The sequence below is a fragment of the Poromitra crassiceps genome, assembly GCF_964638095.1.
Source record: "Poromitra crassiceps genome assembly, chromosome: 16".
NCBI lineage: Eukaryota > Metazoa > Chordata > Actinopteri > Beryciformes > Melamphaidae > Poromitra > Poromitra crassiceps.
This window is the reverse complement of record NC_139645.1, coordinates 12,327,660-12,347,039: the sequence shown is the minus strand read 5'-3', so window position 1 is coordinate 12,347,039 and position 19,380 is coordinate 12,327,660. Positions and strand designations below refer to the sequence as shown.

General features: G+C 42.9%; 1 protein-coding gene across 1 annotated transcript in view; it reads right to left on the bottom strand.

Moving 5' to 3' along the window:
- Positions 1-13,855, bottom strand: part of LOC310791229 (aggrecan core protein-like) — a 30,171-nt gene extending 16,316 nt beyond the window's left edge. Inside the window, exons 1-4 of the mRNA XM_083652907.1 lie at positions 13,783-13,855; positions 3,765-3,859; positions 3,062-3,153; positions 1,606-1,897 (exon numbers count right to left, since the gene is read on the bottom strand). Of these exons, the coding sequence (XP_083509033.1) occupies positions 1,606-1,897; positions 3,062-3,153; positions 3,765-3,852 (472 nt within the window). The 5' untranslated portion in view covers positions 3,853-3,859; positions 13,783-13,855. The remainder of the gene's footprint in view (positions 1-1,605; positions 1,898-3,061; positions 3,154-3,764; positions 3,860-13,782) is intronic.
- Between the last annotated feature and the right edge of the window lie 5,525 nt (positions 13,856-19,380).

Here is a 19,380-nt window from a genome sequence, read left to right as displayed (position 1 = left end):
AGGGAAGAGAGGGGAAGGGTGGGAGCTAGCGTGCGCGCGCTGCGCGCCGGCCGGCGGCAACGCTTTGTTGCCAGGGTAACAAGTCCTTACTGACGTCACAAAAATTATGGTTCTCGCACAAAATCGCCATAAATCCATGTCATCTCGTCTACGAGAGTTCATAGGCGCGAGGGGTGGTTCATGGGGGTAACATTAAAACACTTTCACATATTTATTTGAAGCTTAGCCCATGTTTAATATGACCATCCAAGATTGTAACAACATATATATGATACAAAATTAAGAAATGCATAATATGGCCCCTTTAAATCTCTGCTCTTAATTACCTAGTTCGTCTTTCATATTATACATATTCTTTCATATATACGTATTTAAAGCAGACACTTTACACCACACTTATAGTAGTTACTGTATACTTTGCTAAGGTCTAAATGTACCTTTTTGCCCTGCCTGTTTTTAACTTGTGCATAGCTAGCCTAGGTAAACCCAGCCCCCACGTGACCTGCTCTCTCAGTTCCCAGTCACTAGCACACAAGCAGGGTGAGCCTGAGAGCAGGTCACTGGGGGCTGGGTTTACCCAGGCTAGTGCATAGCTACCTTTCTGTCTTTTTTGTATGTGAGTACTATGAGAGTATGTGAGTACTATGAGAGTATGTGAGTACTACGAGAGTATGTGAGTACTATGAGAGTATGTGAGTACTATGAGAGTATGTGAGTACTATGAGAGTATGTGAATACTATGAGAGCAAAGCAAACCTGAGTCCAATTCCTTGTATGTGTGCATACTTGGCCGATAAAGCTGATTCTGATTCGTCCTATTATAAAAGGGTGGTTGTATTGTTTATGTTCATTACAGGCCACTGTACGTCGTTGCAATGCCTTGCCTTGCCAGTAGAGATTGATAAGTCATAAATTAGATGCCCTGTTAACAGCAAGCAGTGATTTTCAACTGGCACTTTTGTCATCATACATATCTATGAAAATTATGTATGCACGTCTTTATTATTTGACACTAATGTGACCCTAAATCCTCTCTGAGCTCCACTCTCGTTCCCATCATGGATCTGTACCACTCAAGACCAGTGTTGGGCAAGTTACTTTCAAAATGTAATATACTACATATTACTAGTTACTTTCATTTGAAAGTAATAAGTTACTTTACAATATTACTTTCTGTGTAGAGTAACGTGTTACTTATTACACTACTTTTGCATTACTTTTACCAAAACAACAGCAGCAGCAGAATGACATCGCTGCCCCGGCCGGAACCATCCCGAAAGATTATTTCAACCACCTTGAAGTCAGTGTAAACAATCCAAAATTCTGAATGTTATTATTTTCCTTTGTTATTGTCATCTGTAGTGGTTATTTGCATAAAAACAAACAGTTTGATTAGGAAATGATTGTATCTTTTTTTAAATATGTGCTTTGATTTAATAAAATGTAACTAAATTTGTAACTTGAGTTACTTGACAAAGTAACTGGTATAATATTACTGAAATCCTATAAGTAATAAGTTATATTACTGAGTTACTGCTAAAAGTAATATATTACATGTAATGTTACTTTTGTAATGAGTTACCCCCAACACTGCTCAAGACGTACCTTGAACCTGCACGTGGACGGTGTCGTGGTCGTCCTCGATGCCGTGCTGGACCTCGCAGCGGTACACCCCCGTGTCGTTGGCGCTCAGCTCCGTGATTTTGATGCTGGCGTCCGTGGGGGTCACGGGGTATCCCACCATATGGACCCTGTCCAGGTAGCGGGCTGCGATACGCATCCGTCCTTCCAGGGCCACCAGGATGTTGGTGACCTTCTCTTTAGTCACGTGGGTCCATTTGATGCGATGAGAAAGGGGGGCGATGGCGGGCGCTCCCGGGTCAGGCACAGTGTGATCCTGCACGGGGGAACAACAGTGTTTCATCGATTCCTGCAACTGAATATCAACATGACAACACTCAAAGACAACGATTCAGGGTATCACAACGTTTACTAGGGCAGTAATCTCTCGAGACAGACTTTCGACTTGCAAAAAATATATATATCTATATATTGCTTACCAATGGGTTCCCAGATTGCTAGGGCAGTAACCACTTTACCACCTTTATTAGCACAGAGACTAATCCTTTGTGGATTAAGATTATTATTAATAATAATAATATAACATGTATCATTTCTATTCTAACAAGTTACTTTTTAAGGTCAAACTCCTCAGCAACTCCTACTTTTTCTCTTTTCTCTCTTTTTCTTTTCTGTTCATGTTTAAATTATGTACATCGTTTCTTTGTCCATATGAAAACCAATAAACAGAACAAAAGGAAGTTTCTGAATATACTGTATTAGTTAGCCTGGCTTAGCCAGTGACTCATAGGAATAGACTACGTGACAACCAGGAATAGACTAGTGACCACTGGAGAGACAGTTGACAGCCGGAACAGGGACGGCACCCGGGAGCAGTATGGGTTAGCGCCCCAGCCTGCGTCTTCCGTGAGGAAGAAGCCCAACAATCCACGAGAGGCCTTCTAGGAGGGCCATTCAAGCCGCAAGTGGAGTCGGCAGTGCCACCAATTACTGGTACTGCATGGTATCCACCAAGATACCATCACGTCGGAATGAGATGTTTGGAGCGGGGGAGTCTGGTGCAGCGCACAGGTCGTAGACCTGGTGAGACGAGGGAGGAGCCCGGCCGGGTGGCAACCCACAGAGCCCAGTCCCTCTACGTACCAGAGCCCTTCCCCCCCACCCCCGGTCCCGGCAGAGTAGTTCCGGAGCAGCGGATTGAGTGGCCCTGACCACATGACCACCTTCGACCCTCCCTATAGGGCTGACCGTGGGTAGCTACTGGGACGTAAGTTGGGGCTTGGCCAGCCCCGGCTGGGTCACCTGGGCGAGAGTGTATGATGTTGCGAGACCCGAAACATCCTATGACCCCAGGGTACATCACTGAGGATACGTCCCAGTTGCATCCATGCGATGCTTTCTCTTTATATTAAATATACTGTGCAAAGCATAGTGCCCATTGAATACAAACTGCATACTGATCAAAAGCAAATAGACTTACCTGGAAGTAGCACGGCAGTACCAGCGTTGCTCCCAGTAGAGGGTGCTGTGGCTCCTCCAGAGGAATACTCACACTCAGGACATCCTCCGGGTCTGAGAGGGACAAAATAAACCAAAATACCAAAATTAAGACGACAAAACATGATTAGCATGTAATCCCAGGACCCATGATCAATAAACTGCTCACTTTAGTTGGAAATATTCTAAAACTGACATATGCATGCAGCCCTATTCATATTGAGAGCCAAAGTGGAACGTCACTTCCTGCTTCAGCACTGTACCAGAGATTTTCATCCGCCATTTATTTTCCCATCGACATTTAGTAAAATGCTTATAAAAAGAGTTTTACTGGTTCAAACCAAACGGTACAGATATATTTAGAAACAGGAGAGATCGCATAACATTTCACTCAGACCAAAACGTGAAAAAAAATGCGGGTTTGAAGAAAATGTTTTTTAGATTTTTTTTCGGTCTGAGGGAAATGTTCTATGGTATATTCCGATTATAGCGTTAGCTGAACGTTTGGTTTGAACCAGTAAAACTATTTTTATAAGCATTTTACGAAATGTCTATGGGGAAAATAAATGGCGGATGAAAATCTCTGGTACAGTGCTGAAGCAGGAAGTAGGCGATCACTTTGCCTGTCTATTCATGCTATTTTAAAACACTTAAAAAGGTGAGTGGTGTAGTGTGATCTCTCTCACCCAGAAACTCGTGCTCGTCATACATGTAGTCAAACGATGCTGAGATGACTTTCAGACACACAGACAGCAATAAAATCCACCTGCTCATATTTTACCTGTTCAAAAAGAGAGCAAAAAGTCAGAGAAAAAACATTATGACTCAAACTTTATGTATCTGTGTCTGTATATTTATCCCTATAAAGATGCCCTTTGACCTCTTAACACCACCCAGACGCCCCTCGCCACACCACCCCTGTCTGTAGTTACTGATCAGCCACCCAGTAGCTTCTTGCCTATTGCATCATCACGGCAGACCCAGTGGAGGATATGAGACTGTTAGGAAAATATTCTTTGGAGATGAGATGCTACTGGAAGTTCCTACCTGAGAGCAAAATGACTGGAATGTAACATCTATGGACCCATACACAGCTCCCTGCAGAATGAGCGTGTATTCATTGAGTTTCTGATGTCGACATGTTTGTGTAAGACTTGACGTTTTGGAAAGTTACATAGCAACTGCATTTCTTCTTCCGAGGAATAAATGAGGTGGCACAAATGAGCAAACGGCTGGATATAGACAGTGGATAATATTCATGTGATTACTCATCCGCTCGCCGCAGCAAACAAGGAGCTCCACTTATTTCAAAAGTCAATGTTTGCCGTTATTCCAGTTGGAAGTCTGAGTAACCGTTCCTGCTCCTCCCTCGCTTCAAAGTGTGTTTTTGTCTTTGTGTGTGTGTGTGTGTGTGTGTGTGTGTGTGTGTGTGTGTGTGTGTGTGTGTGTGTGTGTGTGTGTGTGTGTGTGTGTGTGTGACCATGTGTCTGTGCATGTGCAGTAGAGGGGGCATGTTCCAGAGATGCTCACAAGTCTTATTTGGGGGGGGGGGGGGGGGCGGGGAGTCCAAGTCAAGTCTCAAGTCTTTGAGGGGCAAGTCCCAAGTCAAGTCTCAAGTCTTTGAGCTAGAGTCCAAGTCAAGTCTCAAGTCTTTGAGGGGCAAGTCCCAAGTCAAGTCTCAAGTCTTTGAGGGGCAAGTCCCAAGTCAAGTCTCAAGTCTTTGAGCTAGAGTCCAAGTCAAGTCTCAAGTCTTTGAGGGGCAAGTCCCAAGTCAAGTCTCAAGTCTTTGAGGGGCAAGTCCCAGGTCAAGTCTCAAGTATTTGAGGGACAAGTCCCAAGTCAAGTCTCAAGTCTTTGAGGGGGAAGTCCAAGTCAAGTCTCAAGTCTTTGAGGTTGAGGGGCAAGTCCAAGTCAAGTCTCAACTCTTTGAGGGGCATGTCCAAGTCAAGTCTCAAGTCTTTGAGGGGCAAGTCCAAGTCAAGTCTCAAGTCTTTGAGGAGCAAGTCCAAGTCAAGTCTTGAGTCTTTGAGGAGCAAGTCTCAAGTCTTTGAGGGGCAAGTCCAAGTCAAGTCTTGAGTCTTTGAGGAGCAAGTCCAAGTCAAGTCTCAAGTCTTTGAGGGGCAAGTCCAAGTCAAGTCTCAAGTCTTTGAGGAGCAAGTTCTCAAGTCTTTGAGGGGCAAGTCCAAGTCAAGTCTTTGCGGGGCAAGTCCAAGTCAAGTCTCAAGTCTTTGAGGGGCAAGTCCAAGTCAAGTCTCAAGTCTTTGCGGGGCATGTCCAAGTCAAGTCTCAAGTCTTTGCGGGGCAAGTCCAAGTCAAGTCTCAAGTCTTTGAGGGGCAAGTCCAAGTCAAGTCTCAAGTCTTTGAGGGGCAAGTCCAAGTCAAGTCTCAAGTATTTGAGGGGCAAGTCCAAGTCAAGTCTCAAGTCTTTAAGGGGCAAGTCCAAGTCAAGTCTCAAGTCTTTGAGGGGCAAGTCCAAGTCAAGTCTCAAGTCTTTGAGGGGCAAGTCCAAGTCAAGTCTCAAGTCTTTGAGGGACAAGTCCAAGTCAAGTCTCAAGTCCTTGGTCACAAGTCCAAGTCAAGTCTCAAGTCTCTTATGGATGAGTGTTCTATCATCTGCTGGATGCCATCCGGTCTGCATAGAACACTGCATAGATAAAACGAAGGAATTCAAAACATGTACTGATCCTCACTCCTTTAGCATACATTATCCGCAAATTAGTTGACACTGTTATTAGTAGACCTTTGCACCCAAAAAATAAAATAAAATAAATAAAGATTGTTCACGGCTCCCAAATGTGTGTGATCGAATGCAAATGATGTAGAGCAGTGGTTCTCAACATGGGGTGCGGGGGCCAGCAGGGGTCCTTGAGGGGGCTCCAGCGGGTCCCCAAGCGCCAAGCAAATGTATCTATTGTTAAACGTCACCATTATTTCAGACAACACAAGTAGAGAATGGAGAAGAATGACGATAGTTACAATGTTATCTCTGTATCTACAATACAGATATTCATGGCAATCTGGACAAAATCATATCGAACAATAACAATATTCTCACATTTTGGTTCAAGACAAAATCTCACCAAATGGGGGTCGGTCTGTCTGCCTGCCTGTCTGTCTGTCTGTCTGTCTGCCTGCCTGTCTGTCTGTCTGTCTGTCTGTCTGTCTGTCTGTGGCCCTAATATGTACTAAATTAGGGGTCCTTGATATGAAAAAGGGTGAGAATCACTGCTGTGGAGCATTGAAAAGTGAAAGATGAAATTGAGCACAGCAGTTTACTACAGTATGCAGCAGTTTACGACAGTATGCATTAACAAGCTGAAAAGCACGGCGGTTTCCAGCGAGCAGCACATGAAGCCCTGCTGCTGCTGCGGGGGCTGTCCTGATATGACCTGTGTGTCAGGACCACGGTCAGGACGGACGGGGAGCTCTGGTCCTGAGGTGACCTGTCTGTCCAGAGGGGGAGCTCTGGCTCCCACTGCAAATTCTACAACCTCCTGCAAACCGCTCAGACCTCTGGAAGTAGGCTAAAACACACCTTCTACAACCTCAACACAGTGCAGGGTAAACCCACCTGAACTCAGATTCATCCACTGATTTACTTACAGATGGGCCGGGTTGTATGGTTGAAATCAATACCACAGTGTTATTACAAGATCAGTGATTTTTATTGATATAGCCTAACTGTATCACGATGCGCTCGATCTTTATGAGGACAATTCACAAGCAGCAGAAAAGACTTCCACGCTGCACTTATGCATAGGCGGATTATGACATGACGGGCCCCTGGGTCTGGACGCATAAAGGGCCCCTCACAGCGCACATACGCACAATTAAGAACAGAATAATAACTAAGACATACAGTACACTCACCTAGCCTGATACAGAGATGGGGACTTGGACTTGGGACTTGGACTTGAGTCGCACTTAAGTCTCACTCACAGTGACTTGAGACTTGATTTGAGACTCGTCCTCAAAGACTTGAGACTTGACTTGGACTTGAGGTTTGGGACTTGTGAGCAATCTTTATTTTTTATAACTTTTTTTGGTGCATTAACATTAAGGAAATCTATACTGATGTCATCCAATCAATGCTGATACTGTATTCTAATAGATAAGGAGTGAGGATAATACAGTACATGCTTTGATTTCCTTGGTTTTAGCTATGCAATGTTCTAAGCAGACCGGATGGCATGTAACAGATGATAGAACGCTCATCCATACGAGACTTGAGACTTGACTTAGACTTGCCCCTCAAAGACTTGAGACTTGACTTAGACTTGCAAAAAATCACTTGTGAGCATCTCTGGCCTGATATTCAAACTGCATCGTCAATTCATAAACCCATTGCCTCTTCGTCTGAGATTGCCCTCACTTCAGACCATTTCTATGAGGGGGCGGGCTTCGGGCTTCCCTAACCAATCACTAGAGACCAAGGTGTCCACCGCAACCTAACCTCACACCAGCAGGCTCTTCTCCAGCTGCAGCAGTCTTAGTAGATTGATGGCAACTCACATACACACTCATTTGAGCGCCTATTGAGTGTCTGACTCTAGCCGGCTGACCCTGTTTACATTTTAAAAACGATGACAGTTCACACAACTTTAACACGACATGCATTATAGGCCTATTATACATCAAACTCTTGAGCTAATTCTGCTCTCACTCAGAATGTCAAAATATCAGCTATGTCATGAATTGTTTTTGAGATATTAAAGTCCCTGGAAACCAGAAATAATTTTATATTATTTAGCATTTTGAGTTCATCACATCACAGGAACCTATGTTAATAAGCCACCAGCCAAATTTGAACGATGATGAACGTCGCAAAGTATATAAATTTAGGTTTGACAGTCATGGCAAAAGTCATGAGAATCAATTATATTTTAGAGTGTATTTTCTCCCGTGGACTGTGTGGGCGTGTCCCGTCTGCAGCAGAGGAGACCTGCTGGAGGAGACCTGCTCGGAGGAGACCTCTCTCTCCGTTAATGGAGAGAGAGAGAGATGGAGTGTGTGTGCATGTGTTCGCGTGTTGCTCGACGCATAGCACAGACAGAGAGGGTTTACAGAGAGGAAGAGATCTCTGCGCTGCGAGTGCACAGCGCTACTGTGTGTGTCAGTGTGTGTGTGTGTGCGCGTGCGTGCGTGCATGCATGTGTGTGATTCGATTAAAGCTTATGACGTGATAAGATCATGCATTTTAGCACCACGCGCACCGCTCTCTTCAATGAGGAAATGGAAATACAGACCTTGTAGAAAAGTGGCGATTTTAAGGCTTTGGGTTGAAAGTAATGGCTCATACTTTCTGAGCCACACAATTACTCACATAAGACCATAAATAACATAGTTAGAACATTTTTGTGGATTTTGGTTTCCAGGGACTTTAACGTTTGTTTGGCACAACTCATACTAGTGAACTGCCGCGGGGTTCCGCATTTCTGGGTGGCTGTGATGTCATGCTGATTCATCCTGTAGAGGAAGGAGAAGAGGCCCCCAAAGTGTCACAACTCACTTATCAAATGATCTCCTTTCTTTGTTAATTCATCTCGTCCACCCTTCCTCTTTTGAAATTCAACTCTTCTGCTTGAAACTCTGCCCCCCGTCCGTTCATACCTTTGCTACCACCCTCTCCATTCCTACATCCTCCCACCTTTTCTTTTGCACCACAATGTATTTAACACAGGTCATTTACAGCAGGGCGATGTGGGAATTTAGGACTTTAATCTTCCCTGTAAATTTAGTGGAATAATGCCTGATTTGAATACTGTCGTTTCAAGTAGAGTAGAATTTAAAAAAAAAGCAGTGATCATCATAAATCTACAACATTAATCATGAGAGAGATCACGAGGAAAAGAGTGAGAAGAGAGATTTAAAGTATGGAGATAAGATAGGTGGGTTTTTATCCTCATCTAGACTTGGACAACTATTTTGAATACCATATCAGTGGTGTAAGCCAGTGGTTCCCAACCTTTTTTGTCTTATGTACCCTGTTTTGCCATGCCAATAGTAGCCCCTCACTCATGCCTGTTGATGATGCTTCTAAATTTGTGCTATAACTTTAGTGTCATATGCAGACGTACAAGTAAATCCATACAAAATATATTTTTCACTGAGCTGCCGGTGTTTGGGCTTGACCTCTTTTTCCTTTTGTCACCAGGCTCCCCTAAACCTGAATCTGGAGCGACAGCGACTAGATGTTTTTCAGCCATTTATCAGTCATGTAACAGTTGACACCTGTCGGGGGGGAACTAGTCGTGGCGTGGTGTTTCCTATCCCTAGCTACGGCACTTATGCCCTAGCCCCACCCCCTTCCTTGAGGTCACCGTGACCTTGAACTTTGACCTTTGACCACCAAAATCTGATCGGTTTATCCGTGAGTTCAAGTGGATATTTGTGCCAAATTTGAAGAAATCCCTTCAAGGCCTTCAGTAGGTTATTTAAACTTCCCATTCTGACAGTTAGGCCGACTCGTTGCCATAACAGCAACATTTTTCTTAATGCTGGTTAACTCATTGAGTGCCAGCCACTTTTGGAGAACGGACGCTCCCAGTGCCAGAGTTTCAGAGCGTTTTCAGTGATTTCTCGAGGCCCACAGAATATTGTGTGATATTACTATGTAAACACCGAACACGCACAAAGAACGATGAGACTCTATTGTATCAGCAGCAAAAAAAAGTTTATTGATATCATTTTCCGTTCTTTAGTTATCAGCCGGAGAAGATAGGTCAAAAACAGCAAATACAGGCGTTTCCATCTAGAAGCTGAGATATTGAGCCTTTTGTGAAATATAGCATTTCAAGCAAATCACTGACTCTGAAGCTAATATTTTCTGACCTGAAACATCTGAACAGTAATTTCCTTCAATATAACAGCACCCCCACGGCCCACCCCCCTCTACTGCAAACTCCTCCTCCGTGGGTGTGTCTCTGGTGGCTCTGCTCGCTCTGAGTGCTGCTTGTGTCAGGCAAGTCTCTGCTGCCTGGATGGCGGCCGCTCGTCGGGGCAGTCTGGATCAGGCTCGCTCGTTTCTGGGGTTTCGGTTGTGAGCTGGGATGAAGCTGCGTCCGATTCTGGGCTTTCTGGGCTTTCTGCTGCGCGTTTCAAAGTGTGCTGCACCCAGAGTCTATTTTCGGAGCCCCCCACCGTTGTGCGCCGGCTCCCAGCGCGACAGCGAAAAGCATGACATGAGAATGGTTTCATCACGGCTTTTTCTGCTGTTTTTACTCAACTTTCTCTAATCTGGAGAGCACTGTCGCCACCTAATGGGTCGGTAAAATAGGTTATACACATTCAACATGCCCCAAAATTTTACAGGCTTTGATCCACGTCCCCAAACGCAATTGACGACAATCGTCGTCATTGGCACTCTACGTCACTAAAGCAATTGACGACGATTGTCGTCATTGGCACTCAATGAGTTAAAGACACCCGAAAATCTAATTGTTTTTCTTCTTCTGACAGTTGAATGTTTGCGCTTCACTGTGGTGTGTACAGTATGTGCACAGTTTGACACTAGAAGGCTGTTTTCACATTCATTTGCTGAAAGTGGAAAGCTTCTCTGTGCTAATTGAAACCCCCATTTTTAGGGGGTGGGCCTACGAGCATGATTTGTGACATCACTAATAGTAGGAAGCCAATCCCTGTTCAATATTCAAATTACAAAAGTGTAACGTGTTAACTTGAAGCCTCCAGTGCGCATACACTGAGAATGGACTGAGAATGAAACATCCTGTGTCCAGCAGGAAAACTTTTAAGATTATATATATATTTGCATATTCATAGGCTATGGAATTCTTTAGTGGGGGGGGGGGGGGTGTAGATGTAATTTTAAAGACGTTAACAAGAGAATTGAACTTTGTGGGGGGAAAACCATATCAGACCAATTATGATTCAAAGTAGCCTAGAGTAGGCTATTCTATATCCATCTTCAAACATGACTTGAGGGAGTGGCTTTTCCCCCTCACTCACTCACATACCTCCAAAAAAACTGGTGGAGGGAGTGGCTCACTCACTCACATACCTCCAAATAAACTGGTGGAGGGAGTGGCTGTCTGTAACGTGGGCCGGACTGACTGTGCTGTTTTGACTCAGGCACTTCATTAGCGGCCCGCGTTATGTGTGAGCAGAGCTAGGCAGTCTGGCCACACTGCGCTCATTCAGCCGGGGGCGGTGGGTCTCTATTCCCACAGAGGCCCACAGCGTGGGCCCATAAGACCCGATCTGTTCGGCCTGAAGCCGGCATTATGGCAGCCGTGACGACACCCGGGCCCTATGTCAACACCCAGCCCTCCCCTCCCCAAGCGGGCCGCAACACTGCGCACATTCAGCCAGCGGAGGTGGAGACAGCCCAGAGGCCGAGGCGAGGAGGAGGAGGAGGAGGAGGAGGAGGAGTGCTGTTGCCGGAGTGGTTTTGATCCACAGATAAAGACATGTCCGTTTTATCATCACAGCACGACCGTGCTGTGTGTCTGATACCGTTTTGGTTTGATTTCTATATGAATAGTTCAGTTATGTTATCCTTTATTTATCCCCTTGGGGAAATTCATCCTCTGCATTTGACCCATCCTCTACTAGGAACCTTCCTAGAACTAGGAGCAGTGGGCAGCCGCAGTGCAGCGCCCGGGGACCAACTCCAGTTCTCTTGCCAGTGCCTTCGTCAGGGGCACTGACAGGAGTATATTAACCCTAACATACATGTCTTTGATGGTGGGAGGAAACCGCAGCACCCGGAGAAAACCCACATGAACATGGGGAGAACATGCAAACTCAACACAGAAAGGACCTGGGACGGACCGGTGTTCGAACCCGGGACCTGCTGTGAGGCAACGGTGCTAACCACTAAGCCACCGTGCCGTCCGAATCACACTTAAGGTTTTAAAACCTCAACCCTCCAAATATAGTAATCGTACAAAGATGCCAGACACACATGAAAAAAATCACTACAATGTTCAAATAATAGGCCTACTCCAATAGGGAGTCTAGAGGCTTATGTGTTTTTAACCTGCTAGCCTATAAGGTCTACAGGATGGACAAACTCTGACGTTATTTGTGACAATGCATCAATGCATATAAGCAATGCATTATACACACACAATGCTTAGAGGCACCATAAAATTTGCATTTTCCCCATCCTCGTCCTCAACAGGCTTGTCAAGAGTGGTGGGCAGCTTCAGTGAAGCGCCCGGGGACCAACTTCTTCCAACCGCCGCTTGTCGGACGACGATCTTCTTGCATGTTATTAGTGGGTGTCCATATTGATGTTATATGGAGGAAACCACAGGGGAACATGAGGAGAACATGCAAACCCCACACAGAAAGGCCCTTTTTATGAGATGGTCCACTTGGGCACTAGACAGCGAAGGCATGGGGAGACATGCCGACAGCGTCCCGCAGGCGAGAATCAAACCCAGGACCTTCTTGAGTGTGAGGCGAGAGTACGAGGCAAGAACGCTACCACTGCGCCACCGTGCACGTTCCTGGGGCCAGTTGCAGAAAAATAGACCTGATTTTAGACTTGAGCCCACAGTACCTGTTGTTCCTACTATCCTGGTTGTTGTAGATCTCCAATGGGTTTCCGTCTAGACTCGCTCTCTTCTTCAGACTCTTTCCAAAACCATAGATTTGCCATCTTTCACGGCAGTTTCATTCATTCAGTTGCTATTTAAACTGTCCAATTCTGACAGGCCGATACGTTGCCATAACACCACAATTCTGAACTCAAGATTAGCCAGCGGGCTAACTTTATACCTCAAAATGAGTCAGTGTAATATCATGTAAGTAACAGACCATCTTAATTAGAATAGTCACTAGTCCAACCTGAGAATCTAAGACCATTTTTTGGCTTAGGCTAGAGTTTTAAACTTAATTTAGGCTATGTAACAGTACTGGCCCCATATACAGTATAATCCACAATCCAAAAATGCCATTGCCAGACACGCCTCCCTGATGAAAAATCATCACAATATTCAAATGTGTGTGTTTTAGTTGATGCAGTGATTCTATACATGTATTGACTTTGACTTGACTATAATAGTGTGTGGTAACATACATGTATACTCATTGGTGAGTAGTGATATCTACTTTACATTTGATCTCCTATGGCATGGCTATAAAATTCCTATTATGTGCAGTTATGGTATAAAAAAAAGTAGCGTATGGGAAATATATATATTCAAAATGTTTCCCCCTTCAGAAAATAAACTTAAATTAACAGAATAACAAGAGACATGAGGCTGTATTCAACAAGTAGGCTACTAGCCTAGAATAAAGCTCAGTTCACTCACATCTTTTTACTCTGACAAAAGAAGAGAGCTTTATGCCAACATGCATGATGCATGGTAAGCAATATGCAACATGGGTTACATGAGGATATATGATCATGTTAAGCATTTATTATGGTTTATGGAAATATAATTGACTTCCTTGTGATGATCATCCACTGGTTATACCCTCTTTTATATTTACAACCACACTGGGTCTATACTTAGGCTACATTAGGCCAGGTGGGAGGATGAGTCTATAGTAGCCTGATAAGAGAATGTCGAACTAATAGCCTCCTGTATTAAAAACAACAAGTGCTGGTGAAGCTACCGGCCGATTTCCTATTCATAACGTCCACATTTCTTCCTAAAATTTAAAATATACCCAAACAAACCCAGACCACTAATATAGGCTAATGTCTTAAAGGACAAGTAGCCCAGAACTCACCTGTTGCAGAAAGTCCACCTGTTGGAAGAGAATGAAGCGGTGGTGTCTGTGTGTCAGTGGTGGTGAGTGTAATCCCAGACTGACAGGCTTCAGGATGCTCCGCTGGCTGGATGAGAGAGAGAGAGAGAGAGAGAGACAGACTCCGCTCAGCTGGGACCAACTGCAGCTGTCAAACTTCAGAGGCGCGCTGCAGGGGGACACAGCTGTCAAGCTGCACACAATCACCTCCAACAAGTTCCGGTCATAACCTTCAAAATAAAATCAGACTTAACTTAGAACCCTTTCTCAGAGGCAGTCACACACACACACACACACACACACACACACAAAATCGCCTATGCCCTGTAGGCTACTATTGGACCCAGGCTCTCATAATACAATGCATTATACCCAGGCACTGATCTCTTTGTAATTCGTTAATTGATTGTGTTTATGTTCCCCCAACACACTTTTGTTTCTGAGCAGTAGCTATAGCTGTCAGTGTTGGGGGTAACGCATTACAACAGTAACATTACATGTACTTTTAGCAGTAACTCAGTAATATAACTTATTACCAATAGGATTTCAGTAATATTATACCAGTTACTTTGTCATGTAACACAAGTTACAAATCGAGTTACTTTTTTTTAAATCAAAGCACATATTTAAATAAAAAAATATATATATTTCCTAATCAAATCGTGTGTTTTTATGCAAATAATCATTATAGATGACAATAACGAAAGGGATAACATTTCGAATTTTGGACGGTGTACACTGACTTCAAGACGGTAAATTCTTTTTCAGGATGGTTCTGGGGCGGCGAGTGTCATTCTGCTACTGCTGTTATTTTTGGTGAAAGTATTGCAAAAGTAGTGTAAGTAGCAAGTTACTCTACACAAACAGTAATATTGTAAAGGAACGTATTAACTTTGAAAGTAAGTAGTCTATATTTTTGTCGAGACCTAACTGTACTAAATCCCAACCGTGTTTTTGCTTTTGCATATAGAATATGAACCTATTCAAGGAGGAATATTTAGCCTACTAAATTAAAAGCAATGTAAAAGCATCTACAATTTCACAACATATATTCATAGCCATATACAGGCTGTGAGATGTCATATAAAAACCTGACAAATATAGCTGACACTCGCACATTTCATATTTATTTTTTAAGCATTTGTGTATGCGTGTGTGTGTGTGTGTGTGTGTTCTCTAATACCAATACTTTTTGTATTTCAAGCATATTTCAAGTGACAGAATTTATGCTTTTATTTTGAAGGAAATATTGTGCAATTTCCACTCTTTTCCTGGTTATATCTGGCTGGTTTGACTCACCTTAGGGAAATAGAGGAGGGAGGCACTGGGTAGGTTTGCATGTTAGGGCAGAGAGAGAGGGGAGGAGGAGGGGTGTTGTCCATCCCACCCTCTGGAATATGCCAATAATGAGGTAATGCCCCTCAGAGGCGAGGGGACTCCATCAACACACTGTTTGTAATACAGTAGTCAGCCTGGTCAATTCAGCTTCCAGGTTCCCTGACGAAAAATGACCACAGTATTCCTATAGGGTATATAGACACTTACTGTAAGTGTGTGTCACTCAGTAATAACCTTATTTTACTGGTGTCTTGTTATATTGAAAGGTCTTGTGTTTTGAGATGTCTTGTATCGTGTTTTGCAGTATAAAAACATGCTGTATTTTCCAAATTTATTCCAAAGACCTTATTGTTTTTTAAGAGTTGTATTATCCTTTATCACCTATCATCTATATGCCAGTGGTTCTCAACTCAGTTGTTCAACTTCAGCATTATCATTTTACAAGTTGAGACAATTAGATTTCATTTACAATTTGAGACAAGAATGTGGATGAACGACTTTTGAATGTTGATCATAGTTTCCAATGTTATCTCTCTACCTACAGATAGCCTTAAAAAAAATCTGTGCAAAATCATATCTAACAGTAAACAAATCAAATGAAGGGGGTCTGTGGCTCTATTGTGGTCTAAATTAGAGGTCCATGATATTAAAGACGTTTGAGAAACACTGATCTATGCCTTTTTCTTCAAGGACGTGACTGAATTTTTCACTAGACACTAGAGTTACGTTGAGTAAATGATTCCCATGAAGTAATCAATCAATTGATTTCAATCATAATCAATTTCAGTCACTTTTCATGCCCCATAATGATAAAACCATGTGAGAGGTGAGAGTATGTTACCCCTTTACCCCGTCCCCCCATCTTACCCTCCTGTGATTAAAGAGGAGAAGGAAACCCATGCAGGCAAACAGGAGGGAGCAGAGACAAGCTGCTCTTTCAGCCAGCGGCCACCGAACAGGAAACAGCAACGTGAGCAATTACACAAAACGTACACACACAGCCACGCTGTATAAAGTGTGGGTGAAAAGAGCCCCACTTCACTGATAATGGCTGTCTCGATTGAGCGTAAGTGGGTCATAATAGGTACATAACACTCGGTAGACCCTATTTCCAAAAGCAGTATATTGCAGGTATATATTTGTATTTATGTCACTTTCTGTCTCTTTGTTCACACCTTTTTGGCAAAATATAACCATAGTATATTGTATTAGTACAATATCATTATTGTATTAGAACAGTATTATTAGTATATTGCATTTTGATATCTGTTCATGTCTATTTTATGTTTTGTACAGCACTTTGAGTTACATGCCATGTATGGAAGATATTATTTCAAGCATCTTTGAGCACTAGGAAAAGTGCTGTATAAATCTGATGTATTATTATTATTATTAATATTATTATTATTTATTCTATGATTGTGTTCATGGCCATTATATGAATGCTGTGCTCCTCTGCTCCTCTGCATCTTCATATTATGAGCTGTTCTAATAATGGTGGGTGGGGGTTCGTGAATGGAGAGAATGATGAATTTGAGAGGTTTGGGTTGGACTGTTTCGCTCAGGTGGCCTCATTGAATTTAAATCTGCATAGTGTAACTCAACTACCTGGGCTACAAAAAACTACAAAAGGAACACGCTGGCTGTGCACAGTATAGCAAAAAATCGGGTCAGCAATTGTCCCTGCAAGCTGTTTATTTGATTCCACTTTTAGAATATTTGTCTAGAGACTTTGAGGACAGGTTGTACAGAGACTATTTATATTGGGTGGGACAAAGTCACAAGATTGTTAGACTAACTGAACTGAACAAGGACTGTATTTATAACCTGTCAACAAAACAAACTGTTTTGCACTGCAATGTATGACATAATGTAAGTATGGAGCATAATATTAAACTATATAATTCATCCCTCTAACACACATAACAGTCAAACCGGCCAGCTTGCTATTTGAAAGGTGTGACAGTGTTGATCCACATATAGTAGGCTTTATGGAAAAAGTATTCAAATTTACTTTACAAATACAATGATGAAAAATGGAAAGATATTCACATTCAAAAGTTTACTTACTGTAATTAAAGGTAAATACGTCTTAGAAGTAAAATGTACTTGAGGATCAAAAACTATAAACTCTAACAATATGTAGGATATGTTTCTATGAACTTATATTGTGTTTTGCAAACGCTTATTCTGGCAAATGGAGGAAAATGTACAATATTCCCCATTGAAATAAGAAGTAGAAATTCTCACAAAATGGAAATATTCAAGTACAGTGTAAAGTGCCAGTACTTAACTGTACTTAATAAGCACAGTACTTGAGTAATATAGTTAGTTGCTGTCCAGCTCTGCCCACAGTGGGCCTCTATTCACCTTATGTAGCCCCGCCCACTTGACCCATTGTGTCACGACTTCTTGTTCAAAACGCCCCGGCTGTTTTACCTGCCAAAACTAGTCTGACTCACCTGGTCAAACCTAGTTTGACTCACATATGAGTCAGACTAGGATTATGAGTCACAGGAAGTGTAAACACAATCAGAACTTCCAATTGCGTTTACACGTCCGGTTAGTCTCTCAATCCAGACTGTCTCTTCTACATGAGGTGAATATAATGATAAAAACAACAACAACTTACTAACTAATGCTACGTATTCCTTCAAGTATTGACAGATGCTGAGTATTCCTTTTAAAAGGCCGTGGTTGGTGTAGAGACTGTGTGTTGCACAGTTGATTTTACTACTGTTGGCAAAATGTACTATTCTAAGTGGCTTTTGGATCAGCGTCTGCTGAATGACCTAATGTCATGTCATGTCATGTCATGTAATGTATATCAGGGTGGAGTGGAGTGATTGATATGCTGGTGTAGATGATCGTTTCAAGCTGGTGCACTGTAGTAGATGATAGTTTCATGCTGGTGCACTGTAGTAGATGATAGTTTCATGCTGGTGTACTGTAGTAGATGATAGTTTCAGATGTAGTACTGTAGATGATAGTTTCATGCAGCTGGTGCACTGTAGTAGATGATAGTTTCATGCTGGTGTACTGTAGTAGATGATAGTTTCAGATGTAGTACTGTAGATGATAGTTTCATGCAGCTGGTGCACTGTAGTAGATGATAGTTTCATGCTGGTGTACTGTAGTAGATGATAGTTTCAGTACTGTAGATGATAGTTTCATGCAGCTGGTGCACTGTAGTAGATGATAGTTTCATGCAGCTGGTGCACTGTAGTAGATGATAGTTTCATGCTGGTGTACTGTAGTAGATGATAGTTTCATGCAGCTGGTGCACTGTAGTAGATGATAGTTTCATGCTGGTGTACTGTAGTATATGATAGTTTCATGCAGCTGGTGCACTGTAGTAGATGATAGTTTCATGCTGGTGCACTGCAGTAGATGATAGTTTCATGCAGCTGGTGCACTGTAGTATATGATAGTTTCATGCAGCTGGTGCACTGTAGTAGATGATAGTTTCATGCTGGTGTACTGTAGTAGATGATAGTTTCATGCTGGTGCACTGTAGTAGATGATAGTTTCATGCAGCTGGTGCACTGTAGTAGATGATAGTTTCATGCTGGTGCACTGTAGTAGATGATAGTTTCATGCTGGTGCACTGTAGTAGATGATAGTTTCATGCAGCTGGTGTACTGTAGTAGATGATAGTTTCATGCTGGTGCACTGTAGTAGATGATAGTTTCATGCTGGTGCACTGTAGTAGATGATAGTTTCATGCAGCTGGTGCACTGTAGTAGATGATAGTTTCATGCAGCTGGTGCACTGCAGTAGATGATAGTTTCATGCTGGTGCACTGTAGTAGATGATAGTTTCATGCTGGTGCACTGTAGTAGATGATAGTTTCATGCAGCTGGTGCATTGTAGTAGATGATAGTTTCATGCAGCTGGTGCACTGTAGTAGATGATAGTTTCATGCTGGTGCACTGTAGTAGATGATAGTTTCAGATGTAGTAGATGATAGTTTCAGATGAATCCTCCGGGGATCTGCAGACATTTCAGCTCTTTTCACCACAAAGGCCACCTTCTGAACAGACTGCTATCTGAGAGAGAGCTGCAAGGCATGGAGAGCAGGAGTCAAGACTGATCTCTCTCTCTCTCTCTCTCTCTCTCAAACACACATGCATGCATACACACATACACAAACACACACACACACACACACACACACACACACACACACACACACACACACACACACACACACACACACACACACACACACACAAACACACA